Here is an 18,705-nt window from a genome sequence, read left to right on the forward strand (position 1 = left end):
TGGACGGTAAATAGTTTGGACAAGAAGAGAATAGCAGCTTTCGAAATGTGGTGCTACAGAAGAATGCTGAAAATTAGATGGGTAGATCACATAACTAATGAGGAGGTATTGAATAGAATTGGGGAGAAGAGGAGTTTGTGGCACAACTTGACAAGAAGAAGGGACCGGTTGGTAGGATATGTTCTGAGGCATCAAGGGATCACAAATTTAGCATTGGAGGGCAGCGTGGAGGGTAAAAATCGTAGAGGGAGACCAAGAGATGAATACACTAAGCAGATTCAGAAGGATGTAGGTTACAGTAAGTACTGGTAGATGAAGAAGCTTGCACAGGATAAAGTAGCATGGAGAGCTCCATCAAACCAGTCTCAGGACTGAAGACAACAACAACAACACTAACCAACGACACTCTGAACAATCGTCTGTCGTATGACCGTGGTTTCTACAAGTAGTACATGTACTGGCATTTGTCTTCTGACCAACAAATAACAAAGTCATCTCTTTGACTTTGACTCTGCGATTGTGCTGATGCTGATGTGCCGGATAGTTGGAGGGCACACAAATATAACTGGTGTTGGGCTGGAGCACTTCTGTACACCAATTTGTAGCGGTTGCCCTCTGCCGGGCTGGAAACCCTTACTAATTTTTGAGGATACAGGGAGATGATCTGTCAACGTTTTTAAACGCAATAAAAAAAATTCTAACTTATTCCTTTTATTACTGAAAATGCAAGTCGCTGCTGCTTCTTCTGCGTCGACTGGCGACTACGTAAACCGGAAAAGAATCGAATGACTCCTATAGTGGACCCACAGTTGCCGAGGTCACCGCAACAGCTCGGATCAGAAGTCGATGACACTCTGATGTGGCGGTTTTGCCGCCCACTGTCGACGTAGGTGTGCCCCGTCGGTAGCTCGGCTTGGAGAAAAAATGTTCAAATGTCTGTGAAATCTTATCTGCTAAGGTCATCAGTCCCTAAGCTTACACACTACTTAACCCTTAGCTCGGCTTGGAGAAAAAATGTTCAAATGTCTGTGAAATCTTATCTGCTAAGGTCATCAGTCCCTAAGCTTACACACTACTTAAACTAAATTATCCCAAGGACAAACACACACACCCATGCCCGGGGGAGGACTCGAACCTCCGCCGTTACGGCTTGGAGATAGCGGTCACCACGACGTATGTGTTTTGATTCACATGCCATTTTCAGGAGTACTCAGTCCGTCCCAGATCACTGTCCGTGTTGTTCCCTCAGATGTACCGCGATGTCGGACGCAGTGTAGCCGTGCTAAATACTGAACCTGACACGCTGGTAGGGTAGGCCTTCAGATCCGTGCGACGCCCGAGTTCAGAGCGGAACATGGCCTGGACCGATGTCGGACTACTCATCAGCGTTGGCCACTGTGCTTAGGTATGCAGGACTCCATCAACCATGTTTTCGGTTCGCTGAGCATCTTGTAGGGCAGCAAGTGCAAGACTGACACTAGAACACTCTCACACACGAGATGTTACCGTACCATTACCAGAGAATCGAGTGCGTCCGATACAAACGCCATCGGTCCTATTGATCGAGAGCCAAAAGCTAGTGAGCTAATGAGGTTAGGGTATTTATGTCGCCGAGGAAAGGCTCTGCTCTATGACGTAATTCGTAATGACTGAGCTGATTCTACTCTTCGCGAGTCGTCAGCGGTGTACAGTTCTGCTATTGCTTAACGATTTGTTATAGGGTATTTACTGCTTAGCCATATTCCAACTGGTCACTATTATGTCCTACCTAGTGTTTCGTAGCTAATGTTACAGGAATACAGAAAGGCGTTCGGCCTGCACTGTTCCAACCATTTTCCGCTGAGCTGCTCACAGTCTCTCTTAATAGTATTGAGGTGGACCCCTTCCTGTCCCAGTGACGGTGTTGAAATGTTTATGTTTCCCGGCTGGTGGCTGACGTCACTTCCGCGTGACCGAGTTACGCCGGCTGTTGGAACTTAAAAAAATATTTTATTCACACGTTTCCTTACTAATTTTGTTACGTAACAATGCCTTCTGTTTGCTCAGGCTTATTTGTTGTTAAGAGTTCAAATATGTTACCGCAATGATTTTCATTTCGAGTGGGCTCCTGAACAAACTGCTCATTTTCATATTCGGAGAAAGTATTTAGCACCATTTTTGACCTAGTTTTATATCTAACACCGGCTTTGAACGTGTATTTTTCCCAACATATCCAAGGTAGATTGAAGTCACCGCCAACTACAACTGCACGAGTGAGCTACCTATTTGAGATGATACTCAAGTTTTATTTGAACTGTTCAGTAACTGAAGCATCTGAGTCGGGGCGTGGGTAAAAGGAACCGATTATTGATTTATTCCGGTTGTCCAATATAACCTCTACCCATACTATCTAACAGGAACTATCTAGTTCAATTTTGGTGCAGGAAATACTACTTCTAACAACAACAAACACAGCCATCAACTGTATTTTATCTAGGCTCTGTAAAAATATCGGTCTAACTTATCTCAGGCTTTCGACAGCATTCAGTACCATAACGATTTGAGATTCAATGCTTTCTATCAGCGCTTGGAGCACTGATTCTTTACCAACACAGATATGACAAATTACAACAAAATACTGATCGTTGCTCTGTTTCCGTCTTGCTGTGTTCGTCCCGCTCGCTTTGAGACGGAAGCCCTATCTGTATTTTCCTGATATCTGCTAACCTAAGAAACTACCCAGCCCATTCCACGCAGCCCTTGCTACCCATTTAGCCACCTCCTGTGTATAGTGGATTCCTGACCTTTTACGTTGAAAACGAAACACCGTCATCCTATAGCATACGTCGAGAAATCCGCAACCTACACGGTCGCAGAACCGACTGAGCCCCTGATTCAGACCTTCCACTCGGTTCTGCACCAAAGATCCGCAGTCGGTTCTGTCGACAATGCTACAGACGGCAAGGAAGATTGCCAGTCTTTACACTTCAGCTAGCCATACGAAACCAGACAGAAATAAAACTTCCTGGCAGATTAAAACTGTGTGCCCGACCGAGACTCGAACTCGGGACCTTTGCCTTTCGCGGGCAAGTGCTCTACCAACTGAGCTACCGAAGCACGACTCACGCCCGGTACTCACAGCTTTACTTCTGCCAGTACCTCGTCTCCTACCTTCCTATCTTCCAATCCAAAGCCACACACGTCGTTAGTACCGACATGAGCCACCACATACAGTTGGCTGCATCCTGCGCTCTTCATATCATCTGGAAGCACTCATCCCACATCTGGGATGGCTCCTACTGGTAAGAACACAGTGTACAGAATGGATTTTTTCCCTTCTTGGAAGCCATATCGCTAAGACGCCCCTTTTCACGCCTGAAATTGGAGCTCCCAACTACCATAATCCCACCCTCAGCGAATGTTTGCATCATACAGGCCAAGAGGGTTCCTATAGAACAGGCTGAGTGACTTCATCTGGCTCTGGATCTTTGTCAGCCACAGATAACGCTCAAAACACGTTCTTCAGACGAAACGAGAAGGCCCTACGAACAACCTCCTAGAAAGTCCTTTGCTGCCTGCCACACCTTGAAACGACCCCCAACTCGACTATGGGTGAGGGGTTATCCTCACGGCTGGCAGTAACTGGGGCGATCACAGTAGTGGACTGATCGGGGGACAAGAGCAATGCCCAATGCCCAATGGCAATAGCCTCAAGCTGCGTAACCGAAACCAGCACCGCCTGGAGCTGTGAACAAAGGACGATCAACGCAGCTCACATCTGAACGCAGCAATAGCAGTCTCTATACATACTAAAGACTGCTGAAATATACGCAACACAGCTATAAAAACGCGGAACTGTAGCTACTACATACACACATACACAAGAAAGTTAAGAATTCTGCGTAAAATTCACATAACAAATAAAAAATAAGTCGTTTCTTTTTATTAGAAGCTCGTTACAACTCACAGGCGAAATACTTTGCTCTGATGTGCAGCTGCCTAGACGGGAGCTGCTGTCTAACTACCGAGTTCTACGGCTGTAACTGATTGCTCACACGAAAACAAACGCTTGCTGCGATACAAAATATCAGTGATGGTTCATACAAAATTTTACCTTTGTACAACATTGTGGTGGCCTACGGCCTTTTAATTTACAAGAGTAGTAATCATAACTAAATTGAATACATTAATTTTATGTATATGAATTGACCTATTTTTAAAAAATTTATAAACAATCGTTTAACGTTGCGAGTAACAAAGAAATTGAAAAAAAAATTGTAGCAGTGCAAATCAAACCCAAGCCGACAGATTGCAAGTTAATGCATTTGACCATGGTGCTACTGAGGCAACACAAACTGCTGCTTGAAAATCCCTCATACTCTATTTGTAAATCTTTAGATAGTGTTTTACCTTTTCCTAAAGCCCACGCAACTGATCCAACACATAAACTGCTGCTCGAAAATCGCTCATAATCTATTTGTAAATCTGTAGGGAGAGCTTTTCTTTTTCCTATGACCTATTCTTGCGAACTATTCTAGGAACTTGAAAGGTGCATCTGCCTGCGTCTATTCACATAGTCTGAGCCAAACTGGTGAGCATCTCCCAAGCCCTCTTGTTCTTAGATTTACGTTTGGAGTGATCTAACTAAATCTTTAAATCCCGCTTTCTCCTTCAAAGATCTATTGGAAACGCGCCTCTTCAGAAAGTAATCTACCGAAAACATTTTGTAGTAAATTTAGTCATATACTCGCTTTTCTAACCACCATCAATGGCCTTTTGAATTACAAACATAGTAATCGTAACTAAATTGAACACAGGGTGAGTCCACAGGGACTTAACAAACTCGGAATGATATGGATGTTGAGATAACTTACAGAGTCAGTAGGTGTAGCAAACAACCTCAAGTTCGATTCACATAGTGCGTCAGTATCCCATTCTCCCACCAGCAGCGCCAGCGTAGTGCACAATTAACCCTTTCCAGCCCAGTGATGCCATATGGCATCATCATATTTAACTTTTTCCCAAGGCCAAACTATTTGTCCAAAGATTATAAGCATGTGTGCAGGGCTTTCTAAAGTTCATTGTTCTTAGGTTGGCTACCGTGAATTCGCTAAAACAGAGAGCACCAGGTTACAATGCCTTGACAAAAGTATTGTTGCATGGTGTCTACGGTACAGTGCACCCAGCTGAACTTTCAAAATATTATATGAAGGTAAAGGAAGCAAACTAATATAAAAGTTGCACTAATAAATTATTGTTGAAAGTGTAAATTAACCAGTAAACCCTTTGAAAATAATGCTAGTTACGGTAATTTTCTACTTGGAAGTCACAAACATGTGTGATTCCATTTGGCATAATTGGGCATTTGTTATGTTACCAAATGATGTATATGCAATAACTTCGACTTAAGTGTACCATGATCTGTAACTCTAATATTTTTAAGTTTCTTTTGAAGCTTTATTACACTAACTAATATTAATATGTTAAAATTTTTTATTGATGTAATTTACCAGGTTTTTTTGCTGCTTGCTGTTTACCAGACGATTCGCAATCATAAATCATTATCAGAAGAAGAAATATTGCTGCTTCTCGAAGGTGATTTATCTGATTTGCACCTTGATACGTCTGATGTGGTGGAAGAGATTGAAAATGCTCGGCAGCAGGACCCTACTACACTGGATATACAGTTTTTTCAAGGAATGGACCTTGATATGTTTGAAATTCTGAACCCTCAAGCCAATGATGAAGATGATGTTCCCTTAGCTTGAAGATTACTTGCTGAGCCAAGCCTTGCACCAAGTCATTCAGCTCAGAAAATTCAGTGTGATACACACTGGGATCTTCGGTGGAGAATGAAGGACATTGAAGAAGTGGACACATCACGTAATGCAGTTTTTTCTGACCCTCCAGGGGATGAACTGACACCTTTTCAGTATTTCAGAACAATGTGTAGTGATGACATTATCCAGAACCTAGTCGAGCAATCTAATCTATACTGCACATAGAAAACAGGTGCATCCTTAGATACAAATGTTCGTGAAACAGAAAAGTAGATAGGGATAAACATCCTAGCAGGTGTTGTGAAAATGCCTAGTTACAGAATGTACTGGGCAGAGGCTACAAGATTTTCTCCAATAGCGGACTCAGTGCCTAGAAATAGGTTTGATAAGCTAAGAAATTATTTACATGTGAATGACAACACTAAAATGAAACGAAGGGAGGTCCCTAATTATGACAAGCTGTTCAAGGTGAGACCATTTGTTGACAAAATCAAACAAGGTTTTTAAATTATTGAACCTGAGGAATATCATTCAGTTTATGAATTAATCATTTCTTTCAAAGGTCATTCATCCCTGAAACAGTATGTAAAAACCAAACCACACAAGTGGGGTATAAAAGTTTTTGCCCGTGCTGGTTCTAGTGGAATTGAGTACGATTTTGAAATATACCAAGGGAAAGGAACTGTACATAATGATACTGGTCTTGGTATAAGTGGTGATATTGTGATAAGGTTTGTGGAAGGACTGCCAAAATATAAAAATTTTAAAGTGTTTACAGACAACTGGTTCACCTCTTACAATCTTATTTCTGCCCTGAAAAACTATGGCATTTTGGCTGTTGGAACTGTTAGACCCACAAGACTTCAAGGCTGCAATCTAAAAGCAGACAGTGAGCTGAAAAAGCAGGGACGAGGATCATACGATTATCGAACTGAAACAGAAAGGAACATCATAGCGCTGAAGTGGTATGATAACAAGTCTGTCGTTCTTGTGTCATCATATGAAGGAGTAAGTCCAGTAGAACCAGTGAAACGTTTGTCAGTGGGAGAACGAAAATATATTGATGTTCCAAGGCCAAACATTGTTAAAGAATATAACCGTTCGATAGGAGGAGTTGATCTGCACGACATGCTGGTTGCTTTGTATAGGAGTAATATAGATGTGAAAAGATTTTATCTAAGGATCGTATTCCACCTCCTTGACATGTGTGTTGTGAATGCGTGGCCCCTATACCGCCGACATTGCAGACAAAGAGGAATTACCAAACACATGTCTCTGTTGATTTTTCGGTCTGATGTAGCTCATGGAGACACTTTGGTAAGAAGACGAGGACAGCCATCAGATGACAGTCCACCGCCTACAGTTGTGAAGAAACGAGCCCCATTGGTTCCCAACCCATTTGATGATGTAAGGTATGACAACATTGGACACTGGCCACAGCATGTAGAAACCAAACAGAGATGTAAATTGTGCATTACAGCATATTCTCGATCGAAATGCATCAAATGTAATAAACCTCTTTACTTTACCAAAGACAGGAACTGTTTCTTAAATTTTCATGTAAAGTAACAATCATGCTGTAAAAAAACATAAAATTGTAATGAAATGCAAGTTGCATTATTGTATGTACTAATTTTTCTTTAATAAACTGCATCAAATAGTGTAATTAAAATATTCATTCAAGTTCCATTACCAAGCACTGTGACATCCCAACCACCTGACTGAAGAAAACAAATCCTGCCCAATGATGCCATATGGAGTCATCCCAAATTTCCCTCCAAAAACAAAAAAATAACAAAATTTCTTATAAATGTATATTATTACAATCATTATGTAGGGAAACACGCGAAAAAATATTTTTTCCCACAAGCAAATAAAAGTTGGGCTGGAAAGGGTTAAGACTGCTACTTCCACTGGTGCGGAGAGCGCTCACTATGTCTTTTGGTTTCATGAAACGAACTCTGCAACAACTGTTCGGCGTCAGTGTCGCACCGAATACGCTAAAGAACCTCCAAGCTGGTCCTACAATTTAGTCTTGTCACAAGAACTTTGTGGCTTTAAATTTGAAATTGAACCACACTTCAAATTTTCGAAGTTTTCATGACCCAAGTTCGCGTGCCGTAACAGAGCTATGTCAAACGATGCACACATTCCTTGTTCAATACTATCCATAGAAAACAACATTTTGCAACACTGATTTTCAGATTTTGTACCAATTGCCACTCGTCTCTCACCTGTCCTGTGTACCTAGGTTTACCATCTGTCCCAATTATTTGGCCTGTCACCGTAATGGACCTTCTTGTGCCGACATCCAGAAAAGACCCAGTTTTGTCCTGATTTTGCAAAATACTCTTATGAACTTGGCGCAGGTACTGAAGTAATACCATCTGCTAGCGCAACATGTAAACGGAGCGTCGGTTAGTTCTATTTATGTCAAAACGTTTATGTTGACAATGTCGTCTCGCAGATGGCGTTGCATATGCGTGTCCTTTATCGATGATGCAAGCATCTTCTAGATCTAGCGCCATCATTTGAGAAAATACAAGACTTCTCCAGCAGTATAGGACTGCAACTATTTAAGCAGGGGCAGCCAAAAGAATCGTGAAGTATCCATTTGCATAGCGATCTGATGAGACTATTCTGTCGAAACGTAAGACGAACAAGGAATCAAGTTAGTCATGTTCGAAGTGTTCACTGCGGATATACAGGCTGTGAAGTGTATAATGACGTGTACTTCTATGACTAAAGTGTTATTGTCGACTTTTTATCCTCTAATAAACTTATCATAGTTTACGAAAATGCCTAAGGATGGTAAGAGAAAGTGTCGCTTCTCGAATGTTTACACAAAGCCGCCGAACTCCCCCCGATTGAGGCCTCCCGGCCAACAATGCCATACGATCATTTCCGTTTGTTTTACACAAAAGCGTGGTCTTTTGCAAAGAAATGACGTACGGATAAGGGAGCATACTGTGAGATTTGTAGCTGTTTTACCACAGTAACTCAAGGAGGTAAGGCAGATGTGAGGCATCACATTTCTACGAAAAATCATACAAATAGTTTCGCGGTATCATCGACATCGAAACCTATTTCTACATACATGATCAAAGAACTAACAATAGTTTATAAAGGTGTCAAACATGGCGAATCCTTCAGTTCTCTTGACTGTACCGTAAAACAGAATGCCGCAATGTATCGTGACTCGGAAGTCGCAGCCTACAGCCAGGATCAAAGCTACAGCGATTGTTAAAAATATTCTCGTATCACACTCAGTGTCCAAATGCAATTGCAAGAATTTCCATTTTACGACGAAGGCACCGACGCATCGAATCACAAGGCTGAAAAGAAGTTTTCTTTAGTTTTTCAAATACTCCACTGAAACTAACGGAATGCAACAGATGCTGTTGAAATTTGACTCGCTGGATGACGAATCATCAGAGACAAGTGCAAAGTTTTGTCTAGACACTTTACGACAACTGCAAATTCCATTAGACAAATTAATCGCTTTTTGTGGAGACAGTACCAATACCAACTTCGAAGGGCTTCATAGACTCAGTCAGCGGAATGCGTTTCAACAAATTAAAGAAGAACTAGGAAAAAATGTAGAAGGAATTGGATGCCCTGCCCACATTCTCCGCAATACTATATCAGGCGCTGCTGGAGTCTTAACTCTCGACATTGACATAACCGTCATGAAAATATTCAGTTACATTTATAAAATTTATTTTTCATGACGAAAAGTGTGGAGAAGAATAAAGTCTCGATAGCTGAAATAAGAAATGTATTAATCGACTCTCAAAGATGTCTGAGTGAAAGGAAGACTGCCAATTTTATTTGCATGCAAAGCAAGTCGATTTTGAAAAAATTACAGAATGAGAACTCTAGCCAAGAAATAATTAATTTGATTTCGAAATTGAAGAAGAGACTATACCATATAAATTGAGGAAGAGACTATACCATAGCAATTGATTACTTAAGAGAAATCGGCTGTTTCTTTTAATAAATATCAAGTATTTGACTGGATGACGCTATCTGAAACCCTGAATTGGGTGATGATTGAGAACACTGTTATATACCTGACTAAAACCAGTGTGAAGATTTCAGGCGACAATTGTTTTCAGCTTTTTAGAAACTAAGCGTGACTCGGAAGAATGGAAGTCTAAACACTTCGTGGAAGAAGGAAACCAAAAATCCTGAAAGCAAATGTTAACTGCTAAAACTATGCGAGTATTTGTTTTCTATTCTCTCACACAACGCCACTGCGGAAAGAGTATTTTCGCTGATGTCGGCCCAGTGGATTGATGAAAGAAATCGACTGCTGCCAGGGACGGTGGAATCAATCTTACAGATTTGCTGAAAAAGGCGAAATCTTCCGAAAAACATGGTGTACCAACTACCTCTGCAGCAACAAGTTCCATGTAATAGTATTCTAAATAAAAAGTAATTATATTAAATAAAAGTTTTACTTCATTTCTACACCCCTATCTCAAGGTGTCCCTGCTAAATATGGAAACCCCATGCGAACCTCGGTCTTGTTGTTGAACAACCATTTTTAAACCTTTACTGGCTGTTGCTCTCACTGGAAAATGATTTTCCCTCGAACTAACTACATATAATGAATCTTTCAATATGTGGGTCTCCCATACACCATTTACAAGTGCATTTAACTGGACTGGTCTTGATCTTCAGCCAAAATGTTTCTAATTTCTGCACTCGGAGCATGATATTCAGGTTATTGACTTTCTCTTGACGATTTAAACTATCTCTTTTGCACTCAGCCTTACAATAATCTTTCCTATTTCAATAATAGCACCCAAAATTATTTTTGTTAAGTGACTTTTTGCTGGAATTGCTTTGTGAACATTGTTTTTTATTCTTTTTTGCTTAACCTTGACACCATCAAATGCAGTTTCTACAATCTGGGACGAAAGTTGTTGTTCTTGCAATGATCTTGCTGTTAAATGATCGAAAGGCTGCCTGCTTTCGAGACAGGAGTCCCAAGCAGTAGCAAACGAACTATGCAGGGTGTTAAAAACAGTGTCAAATATTTTGGGAGATGATAGAGCTACCAAAGGAAGAAAAAAATGCAATAAACATGGACTCTTAAACGCATACCCTACGAACTATGATCGCTTGTTCATCATAGTTACTGTCCTACATACCTATTCTACTACAAGCTCTCTGATTTCCATATTTTGGGAGGAGGCAGTATAGACCAAAACTAAGTAAAACTGTCCAGTAAACATAAGCCGTAAAACACATACCTTAAGAACTATGAACACTTGTTCAATAGGAGAGATGTTCTTCACAGTAGCGAAGATGAACAACTGCTTAAAGCTCCTGCAGTACCAGTATGCGTTTTAGAGCCCTTGTTTATTGTACATTTTTTCTTGTTTTGGTGGGTACTGCCACCTCTCAAAATATACGGCACTTTTGAAACTCCCCGTATTTTGCCGGAGGTCCACCTAAAACTTCGGACATCTTGTCTGTATCTCCCACAGGTTCACGAACATCTGCAAGAGACAGTACTAATCATTCCACTTTAGTAATATGTTGCGCGATATCATCACATTTTGGCATTTTATACTTGAGAATTGTTGCTTCAATGTCAGTTTATTTGTTGCAGATCGTCGTTCACGAAATATCACATTATGACATTTTAGGCTTGAAAACTGTTGTTCCAATGTCAGTTTAATTGTTGAAGATCGTTGTTCATGAATTATCTTCAGATGATTCCACACACTTTGCAGCTGTGTCAAATTCAATACCAGGCGAGTATAAAGCATTACTTTTAAATTAAGCTCAGCCCATAAATTACTTTCAGCTGGCCTTACTTTACTTCCATTAACAACGTACACCAATTTCTCAGCACGAAAGATAATTTCCATATGAAGTTTCCACAACTGAAAACAACCTCCGTCTTCTTTGTAGATACTGAAAAACTTGATGCAATCCATCTTTTACCTTTCCACTTTCCAAGTTAAAACACTCTGTATAACTGAATTCTCTTCAGAGACTTGATTGACGCGAAGAAAATAAAATTTTACGCAAGTTAGTCAACACCGTTTACTGGACCCCTAACCTGCTGGACTAACTGTTAAGTTATTACAGTATCAGATGAATAAGTTTTATTGCTTGAATAAACAGGAAGGCACTTCAAACACGAGACACAGAACAGATGATAATAAGATAAATTAGTTCGCGAAGAAATAAAAGATAACGTCATTAGGAAATGGCAGATATAAAAAAAACGTACGTACTATTGTCGGAGGTCACAAGTGATCAGCAAAACAAGCCATAGTATATAACAGTATGTGAAATTTAAATTGCCTTGTAGGCCTCTCGTTGTTATGTCTAAATAAAGAGGGAAGAAAGTCAAATTGAACATTATTTTAAGAGATAATACGAAGAATCAGTATGATTATTGGAACATTTTATTTTAATAATCGTTTTATCATGATCTTCCGAAGTTTCAAAGTCACACATTTTACGCAGCAAACGCTAATTCGAGATAGGAAAAGTCGTTCATACTCTGAATCACAGTTCAAACACTTTAACACGTGGCTTAAAATCGTTTGAACTTTTTCAGGTCTGCGATATTCATAACCATTACATATTTCACACTCCGAAAGTTTTAAACGTATTTAATAAAAAGCTGGTATCACAATGGTTTTCCCAATAGTGACGTAATGGAATCTCTTTCATTTTTACTCTTTGAACGATTTGGCACGAAACGTAATAATGAAACCAAATGGAGAATCACGCGTTGTATACGCACAATTAATGGATTCAAATGACAACTGGCGTCTGAGAACCGTGGAAATGAGAACTGCATCATAAATTCGGCATTTGTTACTAAGTGGTAGATACTTAAGGATCAATTTCACGTCTTTAAAAACTTGTTTATATTTCAGCGTAGAATCTCTGGGTGAAGGTAAAGCGTAGGACTACCGTACTTGATACTGCGTTGTTGAGGCCGAGGTAGCATTGTTGTGGCCTATACGTTAGTTGTTTTTAGGATGAAGTATAGATAAACCGTATGTAGGAAGCAGTATACTGCAATACGGACACGAAGCGGAGGTGTAGAGCAATCAGTTAATCTGCTGAGGCCTGCGACATGGCGCGCAGTATATAAGCTGGCCCGAGATAAACTGTGCTCAGTCCAGCATGCTGTGGGCAGTGGTGTGCATCGTTGGCCTTGTGGCTACAGCCAGTGTTCGCTGCCAAGGTAAGGTCATCTACACTCAGTTTCACTTCCTTGCTCCGTAAGTCATTTATAGTGGAGTGCACAGAGCACTTAAAAAAATACCTTCAACTCTGTGGCCGCTTGCATTGGCGAAATACCTGTGTAAATGGCCATTTCTTTAGACTTTAGTATTCATTTTTGTACAGTTGAATTTTTCAGCTGTACAGGTCTCGTGGGCATAGCAGAGGATGCTCCATACCAGTGTTAGTGAATTTTGTCCTATTCCATTGACGTATAAGAGCGGGTGAAAAATTACTATCTTTGTCTCAGTACGCGCCTAAGCTTCTTCATCTTATTCCCATGGTTCCTACGCGAGATCATATAGCAGGAATATCTCTGAAATGAACATAGCGTACTGTGCATGCCGCAAACAAAAAGTACAAATAGTGACACATTCCGCACTAATATCAAAACTTCAATATCAAGCGAATTTTCTCTGTTGTCGGGCATCTATTTATCAGTAACAGCAAGTATTGAATTGCAAATAGAAATTCGTGAAGCGAGGAAAAGTTACATTTCATAAGTAAGTACTACAAAGTTCCAATTAGGCGCTTTACGGTGGCCGTGCCTTTTAAGCTGCGCGCTACTGTTGGCAATTCGTTGTCGTTTGTCACAGCCAATTGGGCAATAATCAAGGTGATGGGGAACGCTACGCAGTGAGAATCGCTCAGTCTTATAATCTTGGTTGTCACAAGTATTTGACTGTTTTTTTTTCAAAAAGTCATAGTTTCCGAGGTTGTGGCTAGGTTTGGACATAACAGCACAGCTTAAAAGATTTCTGCAATCATACTGGTTCCTATGCTTTTCCGTAACACTTAGTGATTTCCGAGATATGGTTATGGTGGAACATGAGAGCCCAGGTTAAATTATTGCGAGTGATACAATTTACCAACTAAATTTACGAAGTAGAGGAAATAACGAACGGGCAATGTGTGGTGGGTAATAAAAAAGAAAAAAAGAAGAAAAGGAAAGGTTGAAAATGTGGGAAGAAATGGTGAATAAAAAAAGGGTTTTAAAATCGTTAATGACCTTGAAAAAGGGAAAGAATGAAATGCAAATCGGAGTTCATATTACAGAAAAGTTATCGGACTTCGTGATTCGGAAAAGCCATTGTTGGGGTGGTTCTTGTGGCGTTTCTGAGCAAAAGTCAAACCAATTTCCACTACAAAAATTATTTGAAAGAGAACAGAGAATAACAAAATGTGATTAATAGGGGAAAATAGCGTAGATAAGAGTTCATTCTTTACCATGTTAACATGTCTTTTCTCGTGCGGCGGCCAGGTCTTGTTCTCCAAAAATCTCCTGCTTCATTTCTCCGTGAAAAGTCGTAGCTGCTCCGAAATCTTGCAATAAATTTCATTGTCCAGGAATTACTAATGTATACAAATTAAAACTATCTTGATATTGAATGCAATGTATTTTACGTTGCTGCTTCCATCCTCCAAATTTCATACAAACTTCCACAATACGTCTGCACATCAATAAGTTTTTTCGTCTTAATCCGACCAAGACTCGCTAATAAGTGAGTTAAGCTTCGCTCTCAAGAGACAAGAGCGGGTAGAAAACAAAAAGAGTTAAAATTTTTGTACCTTCATTTTCTTATATATTTTCTCTGCCGTCGAGCGCTCATACAGCTGCGACGGTATAATTTATATCTGAGGGAACGAGTGTAGCGCGGCGAAATTCAAAGTCCCGCTACAAATGTCATCGTATGTCACATCCGAATCATAATTCGTCGTGTTCACTTAAATGATTCATCACGCGAACCGTTAACAACAGCAACGCACAACGGTAAAGCTGCAGTCACCGCAAGTGCGCTTCTACTGTCTACACTATAGAACAAAAAAAATTGTTTTTCGAGATAAAACATGGTGGACCTAACTAATTTGGACTTGCTGATTCTGAAAATGCAGTTTGATTTTCGCCATCACCCTCCAATTTTTTGTTAAGGAGGTTTTTAAATGCCTATATCTGAAAACAAAGAGTAGGGTGATCTACACTAAATTTAGACAATATATAACATACTTAATGCCATAAAACTATCTCACTGTAGTGACCTGGGCCTTAATGTACATTTTTACAAGAAAAATTGCAACATTCATTTGCTCAATGATGATGCTGGTGGTGGAGGGTTGAGTCTTTTTGATGAAAACTTCCTTCTGTGGGATATATATCCTTCACGCTTCAAAAGCCAACAGTAGTCACTTAACATTGAAGGGTTCCATTTACCTTTATAGTGGCTTTCCATTAGCAGAATGTCCTGTCTCCGGGTCGTCACTAACTGCTCCCAAATTGGTAGGGAAGAAATCTAAATGAGAATGAAGGAAGCGCATTTCTAGTAACATTTTGCATCCAAGATTTTTATAGTTCTCTAAAACAGTTCCCATTAATATGTCTGTTCTCTGTTCTTGTATCACCTAAGAAAACTTCAACGACATCCTTAAAAGTACGCCGGGCTGCAAGTTCTAAGTGCCTTAATTTTTCTTCGAAGTTCTTATCATGCATTAAGTTCCTAATTTTTGGCCCAATAAAAATCCCCTCTTTCAATTTGGAGTCACTTAACTCAGGGTATACTTCACGTAGATATATAAAACCATTAGCATTTTTGTCCATTCCCTTGACAAAATTCTTTATAAGGCCGAGCTTAATACGCAGTGGGGGGAAGGAGAACATTTAGAGAATCCACCATAGATACATAGTTCACAGTTTCTCTCCTTAGAGACAATTTCTCTCATGGTGGCCACTGCTAAACTGTATAATGTTTATCTGTTGCACGGCTGTCTCAAAGACAAAGGAAACAGCAATACTTTGTGAAACTACTTTGGAGACCAGTTGGTAAACTAGTCACCTTAAGATCACCACATATTTTCTAATTTTCTTCCTTGTGCTTAATAGCTTCAAGTATCACTCACAAATTTACGTAGTTCTCTTTCATAGTCACAGATGGAAACGTATTACCATTATGCGATAGTTCAGCCTTCAGACTTGTCTTGAAAGCGTCAATAAACAAGCGCCACTTAGCAGCATCGTATGGTATGTTTAACTGTTTCATTAACCCTACTACATCAGTACAAGCAGAAACGTTGCCCACCATACGGTAATAAGTCATCAGATCTTTATTACGTTGCCTGAAGTGAGTCCCATTCCTTAAGACGTGAAGATAAAATTTCTGCATGATTCTTGGATAAGTATAAATCACAAACTAGGTCATTCAAGTCTGCTTTTGTAATTAAATGTGGTCTTTGTTCTGGTAAATATTCCTCTCCACTTGATTGACATTGTGCTTCCTCAGCGATTATAGATTCATGATCAGAATTAGGAATTTCTTCACACACTAGTGGAGGAGTTGGAACTGGCAGATCTTCACCGTGGGGAACAGGTCTAATTGCTGAGAGCAGGTTAGGGTACTTAATATTCCTCTTATTCTTTGATAAAAAGTCAGTTACACTAGTCAAACAGAAGTAGCAATCATCAACATTAATTTGAGGCACTCACCAGATCATTGGTATGCCAAATGGAAAGTGCTCTTTTTTTTCCTTTCAGCCATTGTGTTAGTTTAAAATTGCACCTAGTGCAAGTTATGTGAGGTGCCCAATCTTTATCCTGATCTCCTAGTTGGCATTTGAAGCATAAATGATACGACGTCTTCAGTAAGTTAAAAATCGGTCGTCTTTGTTTCTTTCTCGTCAGTTCACCACATACATAACAAAATGAATCGGCATCGTTTGTACACCCACATTTTGATTTCGTCATGTTGTATTTTCAATGCCTACATAGCACTTTTCTGTCGAATGTACTTAGCTAGATCAATTTTTGCAAAAGAAAAGAAAAATTCAACAACTTGAGATAATATTGAAGGATGAGTAAACAAATGTATGTGACTGGAGGGTTTAAATACACAGTGTAAAACACACTAATGTTACATATTACATTTAAAGTTAAGAACAAAAAAGATCGCTGCACTAACTTTTATGACACTCCGTTCAAACACAAACCACTTAAAAATTATACAGTTAATTCAACCATGTTATATAACTTGCAGGTCATACCTTTTAATCCTGACGTAATGGACAATTTTTGATTTCACATTTTATGTCACATTACAATATAGAATTAAGTTTTATATATATTTTATCTGTATCAAAACCACTGTTGAGTAGTGTTACAGTTGTCATGTTAGTAAGAGGTGCTTTATGTTGAAACGCAATGGAGGTAATTCAACCATGTTATATAACTTGCAGGTCATACCTTTTAATCCTGACGTGATGGACAATTTTTGATTTCACATTTTATGTCACATTACAATATAGAATTAAGTTTTATACATATTTTATCTGTATCAAAACCACTGTTGAGTAGTGTTGCAGTTGTCATGTTAGTAAGAGGTGCTTTATGTTGAAACGCAATGGAGGTAGCTTACTAAACACTCGTTCGACGAATATTTTAATACTATTCGTCTGGAATTCGTACCAGAGATAGAGATAGACTTGTAGAGAAAATAAGAAAAAAGCCAGCTCCAGTGGAAGGGGCTGCGAGAGGGGCATCATGCGTTACCGCCTGTTTGCTGTTGAAGTTTCGAGAGCAAAGCCCGTAGAAAGAGTCAAAAAATATATGGCTTCCTCTACGTACATCTCACGAATAGACCACGAAGATAAAATTAGATTCGAGTCCACACGGAGGTTTACTAACAATCGTTCTTCCCGCGGCCATTCCCGACAGGACAGGAAAAGCGGACAGTGACACTGAAACACAAGCCCCCTCCGCCATACACCGAAAGTTGGCTTGCGGGCTATAGACATAGATGCAGATGTAACGGAGGCATAAAATCTTACGGCTAATTTACGTGACAGTACGGTCACGTACTTATGAGGCAAGTGTTGCATAAATTTTTTTATTTACACATTTCGAGCAACGTTCACACAGAGATAAGATGTATATTTTATAAGCTGAATCATTTCCTTCGTATTAATCACTTTTCCAAAACGTTGTGCTTATTTGACAATAGTCGCTAAATTCCTATGACGTAGGAAATGATTATGTGCGATTTAATATTTTAATTTCCCTAATAATACACCAATATTTTGCCAGAAAGGAAAAACGGAAGAATTTTCTTTAAAAAATCGGATTGTGATAAATGATAATTTTTTGCATCTCATAGCTCTAAATTCGAAAGTTTTCGTGGCACCGTTACTTTGGCGCAGTAGGAACCCATTTCACAATACCGTCGCAGCATAATTTATTGAAACAGACACTTGCCAACACAATAAAGCGCAGTACAAAATCTAGATAATGGCAGCTGCTATCCCTTCTCGTAGAGTAGGTAAAAAGAAAAAAAAAATCCCGACGTCTGAAATGTGGCACTTGTCGCAAATAAGGGTAATTCCCTTGCCTTTATCTCTTTAAAGCTTTGTAAGTCAGCTTCATTCCAGGTACTGAATGCAAATCGGCCCGTACACAACAGTGTGCGACCAGCATGTGCCAAAAAGCCGCGTGCCAATATGCGACACTTCACTGGGTCATATCTCAGGTTTTATTAATCGCACTGATAGTAGTTAGTTCTATTGATCGCAGAGATAGGCGGACAAGTGTTCTGGACACCCTTTAGCCTAGCAACCATTTGTATACCTATCTGAGGAACGGGTACATTGTTAATATCCAACAGTACAGGGTCAAAATTTAAACATTGCACACTTCTCAGACAAA

General features: G+C 39.7%; 1 protein-coding gene and 1 pseudogene across 1 annotated transcript; both read left to right on the plus strand.

Moving 5' to 3' along the window:
* The first annotated feature begins 5,831 nt into the window (after positions 1 to 5,831).
* Positions 5,832 to 12,701, plus strand: LOC126092743 (piggyBac transposable element-derived protein 2-like). The gene is made up of 3 exons (XM_049908469.1): positions 5,832 to 5,862; positions 6,322 to 7,171; positions 12,671 to 12,701. Exons 1-3 carry the CDS (start codon positions 5,832 to 5,834, stop codon positions 12,699 to 12,701), a joined length of 912 nt encoding a protein of 303 aa, XP_049764426.1.
* A 149-nt stretch (positions 12,702 to 12,850) lies between these two features.
* The window catches only part of LOC126092167 (beta-galactosidase-1-like protein 2), a 138,369-nt pseudogene continuing 132,514 nt past the window's right edge, over positions 12,851 to 18,705 (plus strand).

This window comes from Schistocerca cancellata, chromosome 7, assembly GCF_023864275.1.
Source record: "Schistocerca cancellata isolate TAMUIC-IGC-003103 chromosome 7, iqSchCanc2.1, whole genome shotgun sequence".
NCBI classification, from domain to species: domain Eukaryota; kingdom Metazoa; phylum Arthropoda; class Insecta; order Orthoptera; family Acrididae; genus Schistocerca; species Schistocerca cancellata.

Coding starts and splice junctions, on each gene's coding strand:
- LOC126092743 (XM_049908469.1), top strand. CDS start 5,832: ATGAAGGACATTGAAGAAGTGGACACATCAC. Junction 5,863..6,321: donor TGAAGAAGTGGACACATCAC/GTAATGCAGTTT, acceptor TTTCTTTCAAAG/GTCATTCATCCCTGAAACAG. Junction 7,172..12,670: donor AACCCATTTGATGATGTAAG/GTATGACAACAT, acceptor TTTATATTTCAG/CGTAGAATCTCTGGGTGAAG.